The 20207-nt window shown below is 43.4% G+C and overlaps 1 protein-coding gene across 6 annotated transcripts in view; it reads left to right on the top strand.

The window, feature by feature from the left end:
- The window catches only part of fn1b (fibronectin 1b), a 50010-nt gene that overhangs the window by 23651 nt on the left and 6152 nt on the right, over positions 1 to 20207 (top strand). The window contains exons 23-41 of one of the 6 annotated variants that reach the window (XM_042336120.1): positions 372 to 458; positions 1467 to 1661; positions 2464 to 2736; positions 4063 to 4245; positions 4693 to 4782; positions 6037 to 6303; positions 7136 to 7252; positions 8294 to 8458; positions 8569 to 8724; positions 9721 to 9834; positions 10707 to 10976; positions 12842 to 13029; positions 13198 to 13285; positions 13377 to 13556; positions 14233 to 14322; positions 14677 to 14856; positions 15193 to 15282; positions 16945 to 17345; positions 18278 to 18416. In XM_042336120.1, coding sequence (XP_042192054.1) covers positions 372 to 458; positions 1467 to 1661; positions 2464 to 2736; positions 4063 to 4245; positions 4693 to 4782; positions 6037 to 6303; positions 7136 to 7252; positions 8294 to 8458; positions 8569 to 8724; positions 9721 to 9834; positions 10707 to 10976; positions 12842 to 13029; positions 13198 to 13285; positions 13377 to 13556; positions 14233 to 14322; positions 14677 to 14856; positions 15193 to 15282; positions 16945 to 17345; positions 18278 to 18416 — 3273 coding nt within the window. Of the gene's footprint in view, positions 1 to 371; positions 459 to 1466; positions 1662 to 2463; positions 2737 to 4062; positions 4246 to 4692; positions 4783 to 6036; positions 6304 to 7135; positions 7253 to 8293; positions 8459 to 8568; positions 8725 to 9720; positions 9835 to 10706; positions 10977 to 12841; positions 13030 to 13197; positions 13286 to 13376; positions 13557 to 14232; positions 14323 to 14676; positions 14857 to 15192; positions 15283 to 16788; positions 17346 to 18277; positions 18417 to 20207 lie in introns of all 6 variants that reach the window. The other 5 variants (XM_042336119.1, XM_042336118.1, XM_042336121.1 and 2 more) reach the window with 5 other exon arrangements.

Here is a 20207-nt window from a genome sequence, read left to right as displayed (position 1 = left end):
TCTTTGAACTGAAACTTAAAACACTTCTCTCAAGGTTCCTTACTAAGGAACAGGGAAGTACGTTATGCCGACTTGTGGGAATTCCGCTCCGACGCGATCCACTTTTGGAGCAGAGTTGCTGCAGGTCAAGGTGACCTGTGTGTCCGGTTGACGAAACAAGTCCACACGTGGATTCCTTATTAAAAAAATCATGTTTTAAGTATTTCAGTGTGTTGAGCAGGGATGGGAGGGGTGGGGGGTTGAATGCTGGTATTATTACATTTGCTTATCCTATGAAGCTTCATGACAAGCTTTTGAAATGCTCTGTTCCAGGGCTCGCTTTCACTGTTCATTTGTTTTATTGATTGACTTTTTGTGACCTGTTCACACAGACCTTTCCCCACCTACTGATCTGAAAGTCCAGTCCAATCCCACTACTGGAGAACTGACAGTCACCTGGCAAGAAACAGCATCACCAGGTAAAGGAAACCTCGGCACGCTTTTACTTTTTCACTCGAAATTGCTGTTTGGAAGTTGTATTTGCCTGTTGAGAATCCATGAGGGAAGACTGCAGTCCACTTACTGCCATGCGGTAGTGATTAGTTACGTGATATGATGTGCATCTATTTTATATGAACAGTCCAGTGATATATTTGCATCGCTCTATGGGAAATTCTTAACTCTGGTTTCGTACAGATGCGTCGAGGAGTACAATTTCTTTTCCCTTTTATTAGGGGGCTTTCGAGAGGAAGCTCATAGAGATGTTACATTTTAAATGGCATTGAAATAACCAAACCCAGGTCAATACTTTAGCATGCACCAAGACAGTAGTACAAGAGGACAGAGGCTTAGAGTTGTAAAGAGCAATTTCAAGACGGACACCAAGAAGTTTTTCTCCAGCCAGGGGGTAATTAATGACGAGAACAGGTTTCCAGGAAGGGTGGTTGAGGCCAGGACACCAAACTCATTTACAAAGGTTTACAACTGCATTTTGAGTTACTCTTAGTTGTTTGCTAATCTGATCAGAAACTATTAAAGTAGAATTAATTTCATGTCCTTATAATCAAAGCAACCTTACTGTTCAGAATTGCTGTTAGATTAATGTTCGTTGAACAGTATTTCGAGGAAATTCCCCGTGGGACAAGAAAAGCTGTATTTATCTGCATGTCAAGAGTGTCCTAAATTTTGAAAAATATGTTTCTGTAAGCTTCTTTCAAAAGTTGTAGAAAATCTGCTTTAGTCTAGGCTGAATTCAGTGATTCTGGAAATCAAATTCTGGACAGTGAAATAGAGCATAAATACAGTAAATCTAGACCCAGGTGTGATTTTTGTCCTTCCCACAAGTTCCTGGAAGATTCTTCAGTTGTTAAAATGTCTTGCACACACACATACGGTCCTGAATGAAACTCCAGCGAATTCCCTCAAATTGTTTTTTTTTTTTGCTGGTAAACTAATCCCGTTTTTTCATTGCAAAACGACCTGTTTAGATGTGACTGGTTACCGAGTGACCTGCGCTCCCAGGAATGGTCAGCAAGGTGGCAGCACACTGGAGGAGTTTGTCCAAGTCGGACAGAGCTTCTGGACCACGGATAACCTGAGCCCCGGTGTTGAATACAATATCAGCATTTACACTGTAAAGGGTGACATGGAAAGCGTTCCAGTTTCCACAATAGTAACGCAAGGTAATTGTGCGCGAAAACCGAAGCCGCCTTTTTAACCTCTGGCCAGCGCCTCTCTCCAATTCAAGGTAATTGATGACAGCCTCTGGGGCCACTGTTCCTGTAATGGTTGAGGGTGTCTCCTGATTGTAGACTTGGGCACTATTGTCCCTGGTGCAGGTACGACACACTTTTGGCTTCTGAATCTTTACATCTGCTTTCTCTTAATGCCACAATGAAAGCATTTTATTTCATGCTTCAAATGCAGATACCCCATCCCTCTCCCACACCCCACTGCACAAATGGCCTTCATTGTCAAATGCACCTTCTTTCATTGAAGAGCTTTTCATTCGAACCGTGCTCCTGCTGTAGCTTTCACTAACTTGTGCCTTGGAGTAATAGAAGGCCTTTCAAGCTCTGGGTTAAAGGTGATATGAAAAATGGCTGAGATTTTTTTAAAAACTGCTAAATTTAACAATACAATAATGGATAAGATTTTAAAATTGTATCTATCATATGGTATGAAGGAGTCTTATCAGTCAGAGTCGCTGCATTTTACAGTATATCCTCTGAAGCGCTTTGGGACGTCCTCCTGATGTGAAAGGCGCTATAACAAATGTAAGAATTATTATTATTATTATAATTTGGCGCATGTTTTATGAGCGTGGTTAATCTTAAAAGGATAAGTGTTCAGGAAGTAAAAGAGGCATTAATGCATATCACCTTTTGAATGCTCCTTCACTGCAAATTCAAATAATTCTTATAAGCCATCATGCTGTTCATTTCTTTCACCATATTTCCTCCTTCTTGCCATTTAACTGATCAGACATCCCCCAGCTCACTGACCTCACCTTCGTTGACGTTAGCGACTCCAGCATTGGTCTCAGATGGACACCACTAAACTATTCTACCATTACTGGCTACCGCATCACTGTCATTGCCGCTGGGGAATCGGTTCCTATATTTGAAGATTTTGTGAGCTCGTCTACAGGATATTACACTGTTTTCGGATTGGAGCCTGGGATACACTACGACATCAGTGTTGTCACTCTTGTAGAGGGTGGTGAGAGTATTGCTACAACGCGACAACAGCAAACTGGTGAATTTGTAACTCTTTCACCCCCGCGGTCCAGTGCCCTCAGTGCTACATGACTTCACAAACTCTTTTGTTTGTGTGCGTTTTCCCCAAATTTGCACGAGCCGTCGCTGCACTTTTGCACTCGGCATCTTGCCAAATAAGTGACACTCGATGACTGACCCTCAAAACAAAATGCGTGTAGCACTGCACGGTACAGAGCCACTGTGATCTCCCTTGTGTGTGTGGGTGTGCGCGCGTGTGTGTGTGTGCATGAGTTGAGTTTGTGCCTGTGGTTTGTAGATGGCATCACATGATGGATTGTTCTTCCTGCGAAATGGAACTTTGAAATGTACTTTTGCCATTCAAACCGATGAGTCCCAGAACGTCGGGAGCGGATTTCTGCTGTCTCTTGCGGTGGGGAGGTGGTGGTGTCCTCTTTAAATGCAGATTTTGTAAATTCTTTTTCCTTTTTGTTCAAAGGAAAAGCAATCCAGTGTGGCGGGTTTGACTGTTTGCATGTGAGGTGGTTTCCATTGGCGGTAACTGGAACCTTGTCTTAATTTCAATGAACTCCTAGAAAAGACTTGGATTAGCCTGACCATAATCCTGTGCAGGATGCAACAATGAGTCCCTATCTCATGCAGTAGTCACAAATAGTCATCTTTTTGTTATGTGGGAAACAAAATGGGCCTTTTGTAATTCTGCTAAAAAGACTGGGGAATCCCACTATAAAACTATGAGGAATCCTGTTATAAACTAGCGGGAATCCCATTATAAACTATGGGGATACGCCTATTGTCAGTAATGGAGATTTCCTTTATAAAAAGGAAATTCCTCTATAAACAATGGGAATTCTCGCTATAAACAATGAGGATAATAATAATCTTTGCATTTGGTTTAACACCTTGTCACGTCAAAAGGACATCTCAAAACTCTTCACATTATTTACTGTGAAATGGAGTGACTGTATCTGCAGGCAAAAATACTCTTCTTATAGCATTCCCCCTTTAATCAATGAGGATTCCCCGCTATAAACAATGAGGATTCCCTTTATAATCTCCTAAAAACAGAAGCCCACTGTAAACGAGCAACAAAAAAATTACTATTTGCATCAATCTGCAGGTGTCGTTTGTATCTTTTTGTGGTTCTCAATTCTTTAACATCTTGGTTACACTTGATTTCTGTGTGCTGGAAAGGGTTAAATGTCTGCTTGCATTAACCTGTGGCTTTCGACCTCAAATGCATGATTATATTTCTGTCATGTTCTCCCCTGTGCCCTCATCTTATTTTTGAGCCTGTTCTGGAGAGAATCGGTTTATTGACTAGTGTTCCGTTTCTCCTTTGCAGTGGTGCCTGCTCCCACTGACCTGCGCTTCACCAACGTGATCGCTGACGCAATGCGAGTTATCTGGATACCACCCGATTCAGTCGACCTCAGCAATTTCCTCGTGATCTACTACCCTGAAGGGCATGAGGAAGATAATACCAGACTAACCATTTCACCTTCAAATAGCATGGTCTTGCTGAGAGGTAAAGGCTTGTTTCATAACCCTCCCCGCGTGTGGGGTCAGACCAATTATTCACACTGCTATTGGCTCCTTGTCATTTGGAAGAGATGGATTTGGCTTTAGATGCTCATACTGAGTGTCGCCTCCGGTACCGTGCCTCAGCATGAGCAAACAGATGGAAACTCAGTTTAAAGTCTCAACTTGAAGGCGGCACCAATAAGCACTGCACAGCTCCACCAGAACCTCACTGTCTCAGACTAGGCTGGTGAGCTCAAAGTCTCAATATGTGGCTTGATCCCACAACTTTCTGACAGAGGCCAGAGCGCTACCAATTTAGCTAAACTGATACTTATGTACAGGGTGACCAAAAAGTTGTGCTACCATTACAATATCTAATAAGTCTTAAAGAAAAGTTGTCTGAACTGGAGAGGACCAGAATAAGATTACTGAATGTGCTTTTGTTCTTCAGATCTGCTGCCTGGTACTGAATATGTGGTTCAGGTCTTCTCTGTGATCGATGAGCGTGAGAGTGCACCACTCAGTGGATTGCAGAAAACAGGTACAATACAAATAAGATTGGGTAAATGTGGATTCATTTAAGCAAGGCACAGGTTGGCTTGGCTTCTGGAGAAGTAAAATTGCCTCAGATTTCCCCCCTACTGGTTAATCCACATTTCACTGGAGATTATTGTCATATTGCAAAATGTATTCTCAAATTCAAATGATGTTTTTATGGATGTTGTATTATTTTGAAAGGCTGGGAATGGGCAAAAAAATGCCCAGGTTTTATAATAATAATAATAACATAACAATTCTTACATTTGGAATAGCTTCTTTCATGTCGGGAGGATGTTTGTGGGAATGGACAAAGGATGGGCAAACTTGGCAAGAGATTTTCCGCTTTCATAACTCCTTTACAAACTACGTACATCTCCTACCCTTTCAGATACAGAAACATTTTATTCAAAAGATTGGAATTAATGAACAGTCAGACTGATGTGCAGATGTGAGCTCAATAGAAAGCAGCTTTGTTGTGAACGTTCTGAATAAAGTGACTCATGGGTGCCCCCTAGGTCATATACAATAAACTGCTCTGAAACCGTGTCTATATCACCAGTGGACATATCAGATCAGTTGTTTAGACCCTGATTTGGGATATCTATTTTCCTGGTCTGTTCATTCCAACTTGGATTCCACTTTTTGAGGTGGCAGAGTATCTCGGAGCACTTAAAAGTGGAGAGGAAGCTACTGATGAGCTATTATTCTGCATTAATTGTAGGAGTTTCACCGATGCAATATGTTCGGCTACTGGGAACCTTTAGTCTTTGTAGTGGATTAACTGCACTATTCCTAAGCTTTTCCCAGTGTGTCAAGTTGTGGAAGTGTAGCTCTCTATGAGAAGACTGCAATGGGATTGTTCCATTTAACTGGGACCTACATGTAGACTTTGTGCGAAAAATGGGTGCAGCCTTTGCTTGGCAGATGGTAACCTCCTGGTTTGCGGAAGCATTTCTTCTTGTGCAACAATATTGGACCAGAAATATTTTCTCATAAAAAGGTATTCAACTATTCCAATATTTCAAATATCCTTTTCCATGTGTTCCGTTCACCCACTGCAAGCTCGGCAGCCAAGTCAATCAAAGTTTTTGCCAACATCTGGTTCAAGATCAATGTATTTATTTATATATTTCACTTTCCAGGAATGGCTGGTAGCCCAGGCCTGGGCTTATGGCACACAGTTTAAATAAGGCTGTTTGCAGTCATATAAACTGGGTTCTAACGTTTCCTTTGACATTTGCTTGTGCTCTCCTAGGCATTGACTCCCCAACTGGCATTGACTTCTCTGAGACGACCACCACCTCGTTCACTGTGCACTGGATTGCACCCCGTGCCCCGGTGACCGGATACAGAATCCGATTCCACATCGATGGTGGATCAAGGCCAAGGGATGAGCGTGTACCTGCGTCCCGCACCTCGGCTCTGCTGACCGGGCTGTCTCCAGGCAGCGAGTACATCGTCAGTGTCTTCGCTCGTAACGGCCCTCAGGAAAGCAACCCTCTGGTCGGCCACCACTCCACAAGTAAGCATTGGGTCAAGACCACTTGGTTAACTGAGCACAAGATGTTCCATCATTGAGTGCGTAACTCACAGGGAGGAATAATAACAATAATAGTCCTTGCATTTGAAATAGCGCCTTATCACAGCTTCTGGCTTCACAGTATACTGTCAACTGAATTGACTGTATATTTTGTGGGCTAAACGCAGCAGCCAATTGTGCACAGCAGTGTCCCATAAACAGTCGTGGATTGAATGTCTAGACTTTTATTAGCATTGCACAATAGGTTTCATATTACACATCACCAAGCACCAGCGGGCTTCATATGGCCCCTGTCCTATCCGTTCCACCATCGGTGGGCTGGCTTTCAGCCAGCTGCTCCCACTCTCTGGAAATCCATCCCTCCCCTCTTTCAAGGCCTGTCTCAAAACATACGACTTCGGGCCACTATATCAATGTAAATTATATTGTACCACTCTTTTATTTAAACATAGAATTGTAGAAATTGCAGTGCAGAAGGAGGCCATTTGACCCATAGTTCGTGAGCTGATGCAAGGTTATTGTAACCCCAATTCCCTGCAATTTCTGTGTCCTTTTATATAATGCCAAACATCTATTCATGTGTGCAGGACGTTTCAAATCCCTTATTCTTCCACTTCAAATATCCTTCCAATTCTCTCTAAATATTGTTATGATGTCGGCCTGACTGGACACCTGAGCCAACAGCATTGGCATTGTATGTTCTCACTCTTTTGTTTGTAACTAACCTCCCCTAAACTCTTTCACTGAATATCTTGATCTGTTTCAGAAGCACAAGTTGCTCTGCTGAATTATCGCATGTCTTCTTTTTCTCCAGCTTCTGATTCTCCAGTTGATCTAGAGTTTACCAGCTCGACTCCCAAATCCCTGACCGTCAGGTGGACGCCTCCTCCTGTGGCCGTCAGATATTACAGAATAACCTATGGCGAGACAGGTCAGTAATGGTTCAATACCTCCATGTTCACAATGCTTGGAAAGAGCGATGGTATCAAACGAGAGATACATCAGAAATGTGTTTTCAGTTAAGAGCTAATCCGGGCTTTAATGTCTAAACACCCTTATACCCGGTGAAATATTTAATGGTGTAAAGCATGAAAATAAGGAATGTTATGATGGATTCCTTATAAGGAATATAAATAAGGAAAGGGTCTATTAGAGATAAAGTGCATGGAGAGGCACATTCTGTTCCAGACACAGGGAAATTTCCATGTGTAGGTGGCATACATATGTGCAACTCTCAATCAGGTTTGGATGCTCTTAAAACAGTTTCCGTCTTGAGTCGGAAACATAAGGAGCCTCACATTCCTATATAAAAAAATATGAGTGTGAAGCTATGGTGGCTAAATGGTCAAAACTTCTGGTGTATGTTAGCTGACCTGCTGCTAGCGGTCTTTATGCAGGAACCTTTACTGGAACTTGCACTTGCTAGGAAACTGGGTTAGGACAGGATAAGGCTCAGCTTGTGATGCCCTCACTGCTCACTGCCTGACTAGGCTCAGCAAAATGCACGAGTGACTTAGGCAAGGAATCTTGGAAAGATTCCCCAATGGAACAATGAAGGAGTCGAAAGCAAAGAGCTGGAGACGAAGAGGAGAGAGAATCGGTGACTATCAGGACAAAATGAGTGCATAGATCGGCAGCTCCACCATTGAAATAAATGTTCCTGTGTGAAGTAAAGGTGATGGAGCTGGAAGGTTGACTGTATTGTGATGCACTGGGTTTTGGAGCTGCTTACTGACATTAGATGGATGGCTTGTATTTAGTTCAAAGTGATGCCTTCCATGATGTTTTCTGAGCAACTGTTGCAGAGCTTTTCCAATCCCAGTTAAGGGATCAATGATCTCACGTAGTCAGAATGCTTGCCTGTCAAACTCCTCATTATTCGGGTGAGAGAACAGACTTGAGGAAGGCTTTGCTTTGAGCGCTTGGTGATGCATCAGCAGCTCTGGATGATCTCTGCCTGTTTTTTTCATAGGAGACCGTAAGCCTGTGAGAGAGACCACGGTGCCTGGTGGAGAGTCCTCTACTACTCTCAACAACCTGCTTCCTGGCACCGAGTACAAAGTGACTGTTTATGCTGTGGCCAGTCGCGGGGACAGCCCAGCATCCAGCAGACCAGTTGTGGGCATCGAGAGAACAGGTAGGAGAGGAAGCATGAATGTAACACCGACACTGTGTGTGTGATGTGTGTTAACATTAACAATATTAACATTGTTAAACTCTTTTGACTTGACTGCTTTAATGTTACAGAGATCGACATGCCAACTGGACTAGAAGTCAAAGAAGCACACGGGAACAGTCTGAGAGTTAGCTGGAGACCCCCTGTTGCCCCAATAATAGGTTACAGGGTCACAAGTGTCCCTAAGGATGGCCAGGGTCTACCTGTAACCCAAATGGTCCCTGCCGGTCAGTAACCAGTTACTCCTGTCAGTGGGAGGAAGAAAAGCAGACGGGGAGCTTAATACTGAAGCACTGGTTGTGCAGATGAGCATAGATGGGGCAAAATTCCACTTAGATATTAGTGCGTCCAGAATTCGACAAATTTTTTAAGTGGGCTTTCCTGCAGTTCTTAAAAAGAAACTTACAAAAAATCATCTTCAAAACTAATGCTGTGTTCCGCATGCGCTGAAATGCGACATAAATAAGATTTAATCTAAACCCAGGTGGAATTTTACCCCAGAATCTATGGTTAAGCATAGAATTCTATAGTTAAGGAAAGGTATTTGAGGGTATGGAGAAAGAGCGGGGAGTTGCGATTGGGATAGATTTCTTTGTTGGAAGAGCAAACATTGTGCGGTAGATTTAGTATCATTCCACAGATAAAGCAACAATGAACTGATTTTAAACATGCCATACATTAGGCCTGAAATTCCGCCTAGTCTTAGCCTGTGAGGCCATTCTGTGGCATTGTGGAATATTCTTTAATTCAGCCTTTATTTGGAAGCTGCTTTTTCTGCAATTCTTTTTTTTTTACAAAAAGCTTTCAAATTAAGACTGAATTTAAGAATCTTTTACAATTTTGCACTTTCTTAATTTAAAGACAAAAGGTAGAATTTGCAGCCATTTATTTCAAAGCCACTTACACAAATGCACAGCATTAATGTTTAATACAATGGGAAAAGGAAAGGAGGAATAGTAATAATTAATAATAGTAATAAAAAGTAATAATGAGTAATAGTGGTGAGTAACAAATAATAACAGACAGTGGTAAATGTAATACGGTTTGGTTGACAGTAATATCTAATAACATTTACTTTGTAGCAAATGTACAACTTTAATTGCTTATTTTTATGTGAAATTTTTCTAGAATATTTATTGAACACAATTCAACAATTGCAGGAGTGTTACAAAGAGACACAGCAGTCAAACCGTGACTTACGTTATGTGCCTTGTCCCTTCCAGGTCAAAACACGGTGACTTTAGAGGGCTTAATGCCAACAGTGGAGTACATGGTTAGTGTGTCTGCACTGGGTGAGAGGGGAGAGAGCCCACCCCTGACAGAAACAACCTTCACCAGTATGTATTCCCATACTTATTTCATTGATAACCTCTTACGGCAGGCAAAAACACTGTAACAATCCCCTTATTTGGAAAGCCGTTTTGGTAGACTTGTGTTTCCTTCCTGCGCCTTGCCTTACTCCGGTATGAACTGCAATTACTTTTTTTTACTTGTGCACTGTCCCAAGCTGGGAAAATTGACTTAAGAAAACTGTACCCTTCAGTTGTCCTGCTCCTCCTGTATGGGGGGAAAAAAGGCATACAGATTCATCCTTGTGTTCATTTGTTCCAACGTTTACATGCAACGACTTGGCCACAATCTCTTAGTACCATATCTATGCAGGTTTCTCTTCCCTCCCTCACCCCCAACCCCCACCCCACCTTCCCTTTGCTGCTCGCTTTGTGCAATGCCTCTCCCCGCTTCCCACCTTCCAAATTAGATGCCACCCTATGAACTGATCTTCCTTCTGAGAGGTACAGACGATGCAAAATCGCCTTGGTATCCCATGGAATGGTTAGCCTAACTGCGTATAGTGCATGCTGTGCTGTATCCGCTCACTTTCGAAGCCTGCCGGAATGAACAATTGTGTCGCTTTGAGCTTTTCAATCTATGCTCTCTCTCATGCATGTAGTGATATGGCTGCTATTCGGACATTTTTTAAATGAGCCATGTTTATAGTGTATTGAAGAGGCTGTTCAGGGGGCCGGGAAGTCAGCAACTCAAGAGGCTTCGTTCGGGCATTGGCGCTGAGCTCTTCAATGCACTGATAAAAAGAGAAAAGCACTTCAGAGTGTTTGCTTAACAGCCTGGAGTCAACAGCAGCAAGGTTAGAGAGAGAGAGAGAGAATAAACGCTGCTTAACTTTGCTTCCCATTATCTTGCCTCGCAGCCATTGATCGTCCGAAAGGACTCACGTTCACAGATGTTGATGTTGATTTCATCAAAATTGCTTGGGAGAGCCCTGAGGGTCAGGTCACTAGCTACAGGGTGACCTACTCAAGCCCTGAGGATGGAATGCGTGAGGTTGTGCCAGCACCTGAGTCTGAGGATGATTCTGCTGAGCTGAAGGGTTTGAGGCCTGGCACAGAGTACATAGTGAGCGTGTATGCCCTGTACCTTGACCAGCAAAGTTTGCCTCTGATAGGCAATCAGAGTACAGGTATGTGCTGGCGTAGTATCATTTCTGTAAGGTTATTAGACGCACAGTGGATGGCTACCGGCAGTACACCAGTTACTCTTCCATGGCTTCATGCCATGAAAATCAGATGGAGCACTGAAGGACCAAAAAAGATAAGAAATTACTAACTCGTATTGAAGTGGAACAGAAATGTGTCGGGGGTGGGTGTGTGGGGGGCGGGGGATATGAGAGCCAAATGCTTCAATTGATCTTCACCCAAATCCATTTAAAAATGAGCATTCATTTATTTGTAAATGATAATAATACCAGGCCGTTGCTACTTCCTGATAACTTGTCAAAGTATCTATGTTCAGGTAACAATGCCCACCAAATATGCTTGGGTAACCATGACCATCTATGTTTAGTTACAATTCCTGGTATCTATGCCATGCTAACACGGCACATGGTTCTGTCTGGTGCCTGGTTTCTCCTTATCCCCCCCTGACCTACAAACGAGAAGTTAGAACCTGACCCCCAGCCTGTAATGAGACCACCGAGCCCGGAACATGTAATCAACACTTTACAATGTAATAGAAAATCAGCTCGACAAATGTGAAGGAAAATTCCAAACTTCAAATTAACTAAAGTACCAAATTAAAACCATCCCCCAGGAAATCCTGTTCATGCCATTAATCTTTATAACGGCCAGAGGTAACTTAAAAACTTCACAGTTGTATTTAGTCAACCTTAATACTACATCCATTATAATAACTATATAGACGTTTAGTACACTCACAATGTGCGCCCATTACCTGAGCAGTTTGGATCAGTCCACTTTTATATACTGCTCAATTGCAATAATTTTTCCACTTACCATTTGCCTCAAACACACAGTCACTACACATTACAGTAAATCCTATGAAGTGCTTTGAGACATCCCCCTGACATGAAAGGCACAATATGAAATGCAAGGATCATTATTTCTATTATCACATGTTTGTGCTAATGTCTCAGTGACCGAGCCTGGTTTCAGGATTGAGATAACCAAGTTAACGTCTTAACCTCTTCTAGAGCGTATCACTATCCTATTGACTTCCTCACCTTCTCCCCCTCCCACCCTCCACTATGCACACACACACACCACACACACACACACACACACACACACACACACACTTCATCTTGTCAGAATCATGGCATGTTAGAAGTTTCCAAGTAGGCTTTAGCCCTCGGCATGGATGGCAGGAACCCATAGCTTGGTGATTTGGATCAAGACCCGAACATAACAAGTTCTCAAAAGTATTTTCTTCCCAGTAAGTTTTTTTTAACCTTAAATGCGTTGAGTAAATTATTAATCAAAAGGAAATGTCAAGTGGCTCAATCCGCAAACTTATCTCAAGTGAGCTAGACAACAGGAATCTGCGGATTAAACGGCTGTGCGTCATTTCTTGTGAACTTTGAAAAGAAGCCTCACTTGCTGCTCTGCCCTGCCTAGCTTGTTCTGCTTTACCTTCTCCCTGTTTGCATGTTCACCTCTAAATCCCTCAGGTCCTGGTGCAGTAACATTCCCTGGTGAGAAACACTTTATAGACGTTCTCGATTGACTGCGACCATTCGTAAGCATAAGCAGCACTGGAGGGAGTGTGAAATATTTGCTGCACAAACAATCTAGCGCTGATCAGAGGCAGAGCTTCAGTTGGATAGATCCCCTGAGAGAGTTTAATGAGGAGTTGCCTATTCTATACTGGGAGCTCAATAAAACCAGCCCTTCCCAGATGTTGTCAGTGATTCCAGCTGGGAGACTTGGCTATTTGGCACTCCAGTGTAATTATGCAACGCATCTCGATTGGAAATGTTCTGCAGGCTGCCTGTTTACTGATCCACTTTTGGTTGCTTCGCCCCTTCAGCCATTCCTTCCCCCACTGGCCTGGAGTATGTACAGGTAACTCCAACCAGCATGACCATTAGCTGGCATGCACCCGATGCTCAGCTGACTGGATACCGTGTAGTGGTGAGCCCAAGGGAGAAATCTGGTCCGACCAAGGAGCTGAATCTGAGCCCAGATAACACTAGCGCCACCATCTCTAGCTTAATGGTGAGTATTTCCTGTTAAATGGGAATACATTTCATCTGTATTTCACTTGATAATTTCATTTTATTACTTTAAAGTTGTTTATTTTGCACAGTTGCCTTTCTATTAGCACGTACAAAATAAAAGTCAAACCAATTTGAGAACCATTTTCGTCCATCCCCCTGCCTTCAGGTTGCAACTAAATACAACATCTTGATCTATGCCATGAAAGGCTCACTGAGCAGCAGACCCCTGCAAGGCATCAAAGCAACGCTTGACAGTACGTACTTCCTTTCCTCTTCTCTTCTGCCTTGAAACTTGCTGGGTGCTCCCTCTCTGCATTGCTAACCTGGTTCTTCTGTGTTGTCTAGATGTCAGCTCACCCCGCAGAATCCGATTGGGTGGGATCACGGAGACCAGCATTACCTTGCAATGGCGCACAAAGTCCTCCGAGACCATCTCTGGCTTCCAGATTGATGCAGTGCCTTCTGGCAGCAGGAGCCCTGTCCAGAGAACTGTAGGTCCTGACCAGCGAGTGTACACCATTACAGGTAAAGTAAAAGAGTCACCCACTTCTTTAGACAGACCTTGGCTGTAGTGCACCCCACCAAATCAGGCCTCTGCCAGGAATTTAATGATGATAATAATGCTTCCACTTGATGTAGTCATTATCATCAAGCGTCTCAAAAGTGCTTCACAGGATTTTAGTGACTGTAGGCAAATGTGACCGCCAATGAGCACAGCAATGTCCCACAAACTGCCTTGAAGTGAAGGATAAAAGATATTCTGAGTTGCAAGCAGACCTTTGCACAGTTATGTGCTTCTTCCCTCTGTTACTTTGAACCCGAGAGAGGTTTGGGTGACGAAGACCTTTCGGCTCATCCGATCTCTTCCTTGAGGAATACCCACTCTACCATCCGTCCATTTACAGCATCAATCAATTAATTTACTGTAAAGTGTATTTACAGGATTTACTGTATAGTGCATTGCAGCAGCTAATTTGACACATATCAATGTCCCACAAACAGCCTAATGAATGAGTAAAATTTTTACCTGGGCAATTGTTGGCCAGAACATTAGAAGAAACTTCCTTCCTTCATCGTCATTTCCAGCAGGACCATCGGATATTTAACATCCACTTGAGCAGAGACATGGGACCTCAGTAACGAATGATGTTATGTGTTTTGGCTACCGCAACTTTGTTCTGATTCTCTTTCTCTTCCTTAGGTCTTTTGCCCGGCACCGAGTATAATATCCACATTTACACTCTTAGTGGGAATTCCCGCAGCCCACCCTCCACTATCGTTGCTAAAACTGGTGAGTAAGGTGTTATAGTGAAAGCATTGTGTGCTGTTATTGTAGGAAATGGGACAGGTTTTGTGTCATTTTTGGCCCGGGTTTTACCTCCACAGTTCAACAAACCTTCACGGTTCTTAAAAAGAGACGGCTTCCAATTTAGGAATTTTCCATAGCTGCACAATATTAAATCGTAACATAAAACGTTTTTTACCAGCCAAGACAAGGTGGGATTTCAGGCAACAGATTTTGAAAGTCAAGTCTCTGCTTTGTCTGTTTGCACTTGTATTTCCTAAACTGTCTCTTTCACTGTAAGTTGGGACTTGTGCGAGGAGGTAAATCAAGTTGAGATAACTATTTTCCCCAATCCTATAGGTATCGATTCTCCATCAAACCTCCGGTTCATCTCAGCCACTGCTGATACCATCATATTCACATGGCAGCCACCACAAGCTTCGATCACTGGCTATATTATTACCTTTCACCCCAGGAGAGAGCAGCCCGTGCCACTGAGGCCTCAGCCGACGGCGACTGCCAGGGAAGCTGTGATCACAGGTACGCGACAGACACCCAAGCCAGCAAAAGTGACAGCTTCGCAGGATGGTACCAGGGATGAGTTAGATTTATTACCAAGAATGAGTGAATTCAGCTATCACTTGGGGTTGAGGCGATTGAGGGACTTGACAGAAGCATTTAACATTATAAAAGGATTCAATATGGTGGACGTTAATCAATTGACTGTTTCCGTTTGTTGGTTGGTCATTTGATCTTATCCTTCCAGAACACCATCCTACTGTCCTATGATGACATCTCTACCAACTGGAACAGGCTGACTCTACTGTAGATGTTAACACTTTTAAATCTATAATCCCTCTCCTCCTTTCTCAACAGGTCTTCAGCCTGGAACCGAATACTACATTTACATTAAAGCAGTTCAGGGTGATCTACAAAGTGAGCCTTTGATTGGAAAGAAGTTCACAGGTAAGGGATCTCTCCCTTCAAGGTCGCAAAGTGAAGTTAAGAGATCGAATTAGTTGCGTACATACAGCCTGAGCAGATCATTCATTCAATCTATGAAGAAACCTACTCCATTCAAATGAAATTTGAACTTTACGTGGCCTAAAGCCTGATATCAGAAACCTCTGTTATGACCAAATCGTTTCAGTGTTAGAAGCTCACTATTTAAGATCACTTCAAATGCTAAGATCAATTTTGCCTAAATATTATGTTAATGTTTATGACTTTTTAAACCCTCTACAGTAGAAACCGTTCTGTGCAGAAGTCCACATTCACTTAGATACTTAGACATCCAAGACCGAAAATTCCACCTAGTCCAAGCCTCTAAAACCCATTTGTCTGAAGATGGTGCAGAATTGTGGGGTTTAAATGCATTTGTAATTTTGAAGCCTTGTTTGTATTTAAAAACCGTCGGAAAAGCGGCTTTTAAATTGAGAGTTAATGTGCTATTTTTCCACACTTTTCCACGGGATGTTGCATTTTTAGACAAAGTAGTCTTTTGAGGCTGGGCCTTTGTTTGATGTGCACTAATTTTTTTTAGTGCTTTTCCATATTTGGATACGTCCTTTTGAAGCCATAATTTCTCTGACTTTAGTAAAGGGTATCACGTACGTGAAGAATTCAAAGGTGTAAGCTTATCAATATGGTGACGATAAGAGCATGGTCACTTGGTAAAGCCGAGGAACCTTAGTTTGAATGTTAAGAGCAGGACTGACTCAAGGGGATTCCATCCTATAGAACTCTGTTCAAGCTATTCAAGATGAGGCTACATAGAATTACAGAGAATAATACATCTAACCTTTCAACTCAATGAGTATAGCAGTGAAAGTATTAAAAACGCAACAGTGAGTATTCTCCAGATGGAACCGTTCTTGAATTGAGTCGATAATGTCGCACTGACGTTTTAAGTCGGTCTTTCTTGGTATAATGTACAGAATCTTGACGTATTTTAGATGAATCCTTTGGAAGACATTGTTCCTGCTCAGCTGATCCAATTTATTCTTGAATGTGCAGATGTTTTAAGCTTCTGTGATGCTGCAGAGCAATTCGCAAGGGCAGCATGAGAGTTTGCCTGTGAGAGTCTTGCGGCAAAGTTGCTTCTCGCAAACCCTTGCTTTGAAATCGTCTTTTGTCTGAATATGCTAGCTGTCATGTGCAGCAATATTCAACAGCTTGCAAAGGATACAAATGGGCAGAAATTTCATTCAGCAATACGTGCTGTGCATTTGCCAATGTGTGACTCTTAATGGGGAACTCCCATTGGTGCCCACCATCGGCAGAGTTGCCTGGCATAAACTTGTTTGGAATTTCCTCAGTAATGTGCTAGAAAGTTACATTTGGATGTTGATAATTCAATAGCTATTATCAACCGATTGTCCTGCTTTTGGCCAACCATGAAACAATGGTTGTGTTTATTAACGCTGCTAGCCGCAGTTCCTAACCTTTCATGCTTCTCTTCTGCTTCTCAAGCTTCTACTTTACAGCTTGCCACCCTCTTGCCACCATACGTAAACCCCGAACGAGTGGGCATTCCGCCCTTTTACGATCAGTTTAACTCCGAGTCCAAATACGATGAGAGGAATCATGTGCCGATTACAGGAATAACTGACCAAGGTTTGGGTTTAGGTGGCCAGAGTCCACCATTAGTTGAAGTGACCAACCAACATCGCGAGCCAATTCGACCGGAACAGCCGGACCACCGATACAAGCCTCAGCCAGGTACCACCCCTGGCCGGCAGCCGATTACCGATCGAGGTCAGCCAGATTTTACGGGGGGGCCTCATAAGCCTTATCCACCGAGGGTGACCTTGCAGGGAACAGTGGAGGAAACAGGGCAGAATCCTCCGCTCAACCGTGTATTAGTGGTGGACGAGACTCTCCCTCCCCTCCGACTGCGACCCGATCGCAACCAGACCAGCGAGGAGGCACAGCAGTCGAGAACCATCATCTCCTGGAAGCCAGTCACTGTCGCCTCCGAGTACTTGGTGTCCTGCCATCCCGTGGGCCGTGAAGAAGATTTGTACCAGGTAATTTAATAGAATGTAACACCGGTCCTTACACAATGTAATATACACAAGCTGAAGCTAGAATTGTTTCCTTGCATATTGAGCAAGGCATTAGTTATGCTCTACAGTGTGGTGGGTAACCCCCCCCCACCCCCATAGTGAGACAGAAATATTCACAAGAGCTTTCTGCCTTATGTCCTTCAGATTTTTTTATTTATGGGGTTGGTAGTACATGAACCTTGGCTGTTGTTCCCATCTCCTACCCAGGAGGCTGAGGCTAATTATAGCATCTCAACTCGTGCTCCAGCTGAGATCAGGGAACACGGCAGAAGCTATGAATTGTTTCGGTCTTTATTTTGTGGTCAACTGGTGACTTTGACATATGCAGACACCCATCATCATGCTTAAGAGTGTCCAAACCCAGCTCAGCGTTCCACATATGTTCAACACTACACATGCATACTTCCCTGTGCCTGGAATGGAATGTGCACTCTTATCTCTGGAGAGTCACACCCTGTTTACCAAAATCTAGTGAATATTAGGCACAGATTGACGAAAGCCAAGGCTTCTGTATTCTAGATCATGCATTGGGGTGACTGCTGGAGTTTTAACTGGATAAAACAACATGGCTTGCCATTGAGAGCACTGTCTTGACAAGCTTGTACAGCTGGAATCACTGTAGTGGTTAGGGCTTCGGCTCGCATGGTTAACAGGAGCCAAATCCCTGTCCCAGTAAACCTACGACTTTCTGGTCTGTAGGACTTTGTAACATTCTCTGATTTCTACAATGTTCATTTTTCAGAAATTTTCTTGTAGGTATTTGACAAAGAACTATTTTCATAAGCAGGGCTTCAGAAGGCCCTGCTATGGATTGATTGTTTGTCAGCAATAATGCATGGAAGGTGAATGGGATTGAAGGTGCATAGTTTTATCCAACATTGTCTGCCTTACAGTTCAGAGTACCAGGAACTTCAACTCGAGCAGTACTGACCGGGTTGTCCTCAGGGTCACAGTACAATATTATTGTAGAAGCTTTGAAAGGGCATTTGAGACAAAAAATTCTGGAAGAAATCATCACTGGAGGCGATTCTTGTAAGTATTCATTTTTTTATATTGATAGTCTAGCCTGTCTGGCCAAAACTGTCTTCCTCCCTCACCAGCTCTACTAATACAAGGAGATGCGGCAATGAGTAGTGGAAGAAGTTTTCCTATGTTCCCGAGGCTCCATGACGCAAAGGAAAAGTCTGATTCATACGGAAACCTGGATCCAATGTTAATTTTTATCCTGTTTCATAAACTCAATATATTTTACAGTCTGACTGTTTGTCAGTCACTGCAGCCAGGCTGGCCATAGAGACTACAAGAACCAGCCAATCTGCCTGCTTCTCTCCCTCCACCCACCACCCCACCCTCACCATCCTTTCCCCACCCGTGTCCCACAGCCTCCATCCGCATTATTGCTCCTCATTCACTTCTTCCACGTCTCAGTGCTGGCGTTTCAAAGTTGGCCTTCCACAAGGTCTTTTCCTGGCTGGGACCAGTTCCATTACCTCCGGAGGGCAGGATTGCCAAACATGCTGTAATACACGCTTGTTAATTGCAGGCAGGACATTTCCAACACTTTTGTCTGTGACATTCGCTTGTGGCACACCTCCCTTTCCCCCTCCCCTTGGTACCTTTACTCTGTTGTAACAAAGTTTACTCTGACTTTGCTCCTCACCTCGGAGAGGGTTTAAATCTTCAGGGTTTAATGTCCCAAGGTCTCACCACATTACTGCCCTGTTCTTTTGTTGCATGAGAACAGTAACATTTGGAATAGATTGACTTATCCTGTACATTTCCATTAAAATTCTGGCAGCTCAAGTCTCCCGGCCTTGAGACAATGCAGCAAGCCAACTTTCTGTCCCCGGAACAACTGTGATCCAACTGCTCCCACCCTGTATAGTCAGCCTGCTTTCCTGTGCAGCAATTTTCTCCTCGTGCCAGAAGCCTGGAAATTGACACCTTTAAAACCAGTGATTGCTTCAGGGTAAATCAGGATATAACCAAGTACAGGCCAGCCTTGTTGTAACATGGTAGTTTGGTCGTAAACTCAAACCCGTGTGATAACGGAAAGTGCTCCACTCTAAAAATGGTCAACACTTCCAGGTTAACAGATTGACATTGATGTCACCTTCTGATCATGTAGGTGCACAAAGCGCTGGCAATTGCTCCTGCGAGCATTTCTACTTGGCTTACTGTAAACTGCATCCTTACGACCTTACAACCGGTTCCTTTGGTTGCTGGAACATTGCTAGACGCCAGGACACGGTGTCCCTGTGTACAATGTCCAGAAAGCTGGGCAGGCAGCACGAGGAGCCAGAAGTGTACCACAAGTCTGGGATACCGCAAGGCCCGTGGAATTATAACGAGTTGGCCTGTAAATTGATGCTTTTGCAATTGCCGCACGATAGACCCTAGTGTGCACTAATTCACTCTCGTCCACCCTCCCTCACCTCTCCAGCCCCATAGAATAGAACATTCACAAGGAAAGGTAAGAGGAGCCTGTACATCATTGGTGGGGTTCGCAAGGCAGTGTTTGCATTGGCCGCATTTCATACAACTCTCAGTTGATCCTGTTGAAAGTCAAAGGCTGAGGTGGACTTCAGTCAGTTTGGAAAGGCACTTGTGTGATTTAGTTGAATTTGCAAAGGAACCCTGCGTTCCTTACTACACCATAAAAAGAGGCACTATATGTGCCTTTCAATGTGTCTACTTCTCTTGAGTGAAATGCTTTCACTAAAACACTCTGTGCGAGCGAGCGTACATTGTGGAAAGCCAAATATTTAGTAGACGTTCTACTGCCTTGCTGTTGTCGTTGCTGCAAGGAAGCGGTTTACAGTA

The sequence above is a fragment of the Callorhinchus milii genome, unplaced genomic scaffold (assembly GCF_018977255.1).
Source record: "Callorhinchus milii isolate IMCB2004 unplaced genomic scaffold, IMCB_Cmil_1.0 Scaffold6, whole genome shotgun sequence".
NCBI classification, from domain to species: Eukaryota; Metazoa; Chordata; class Chondrichthyes; order Chimaeriformes; family Callorhinchidae; genus Callorhinchus; species Callorhinchus milii.
This window is presented reverse-complemented; position numbering and strand designations above follow the sequence as displayed.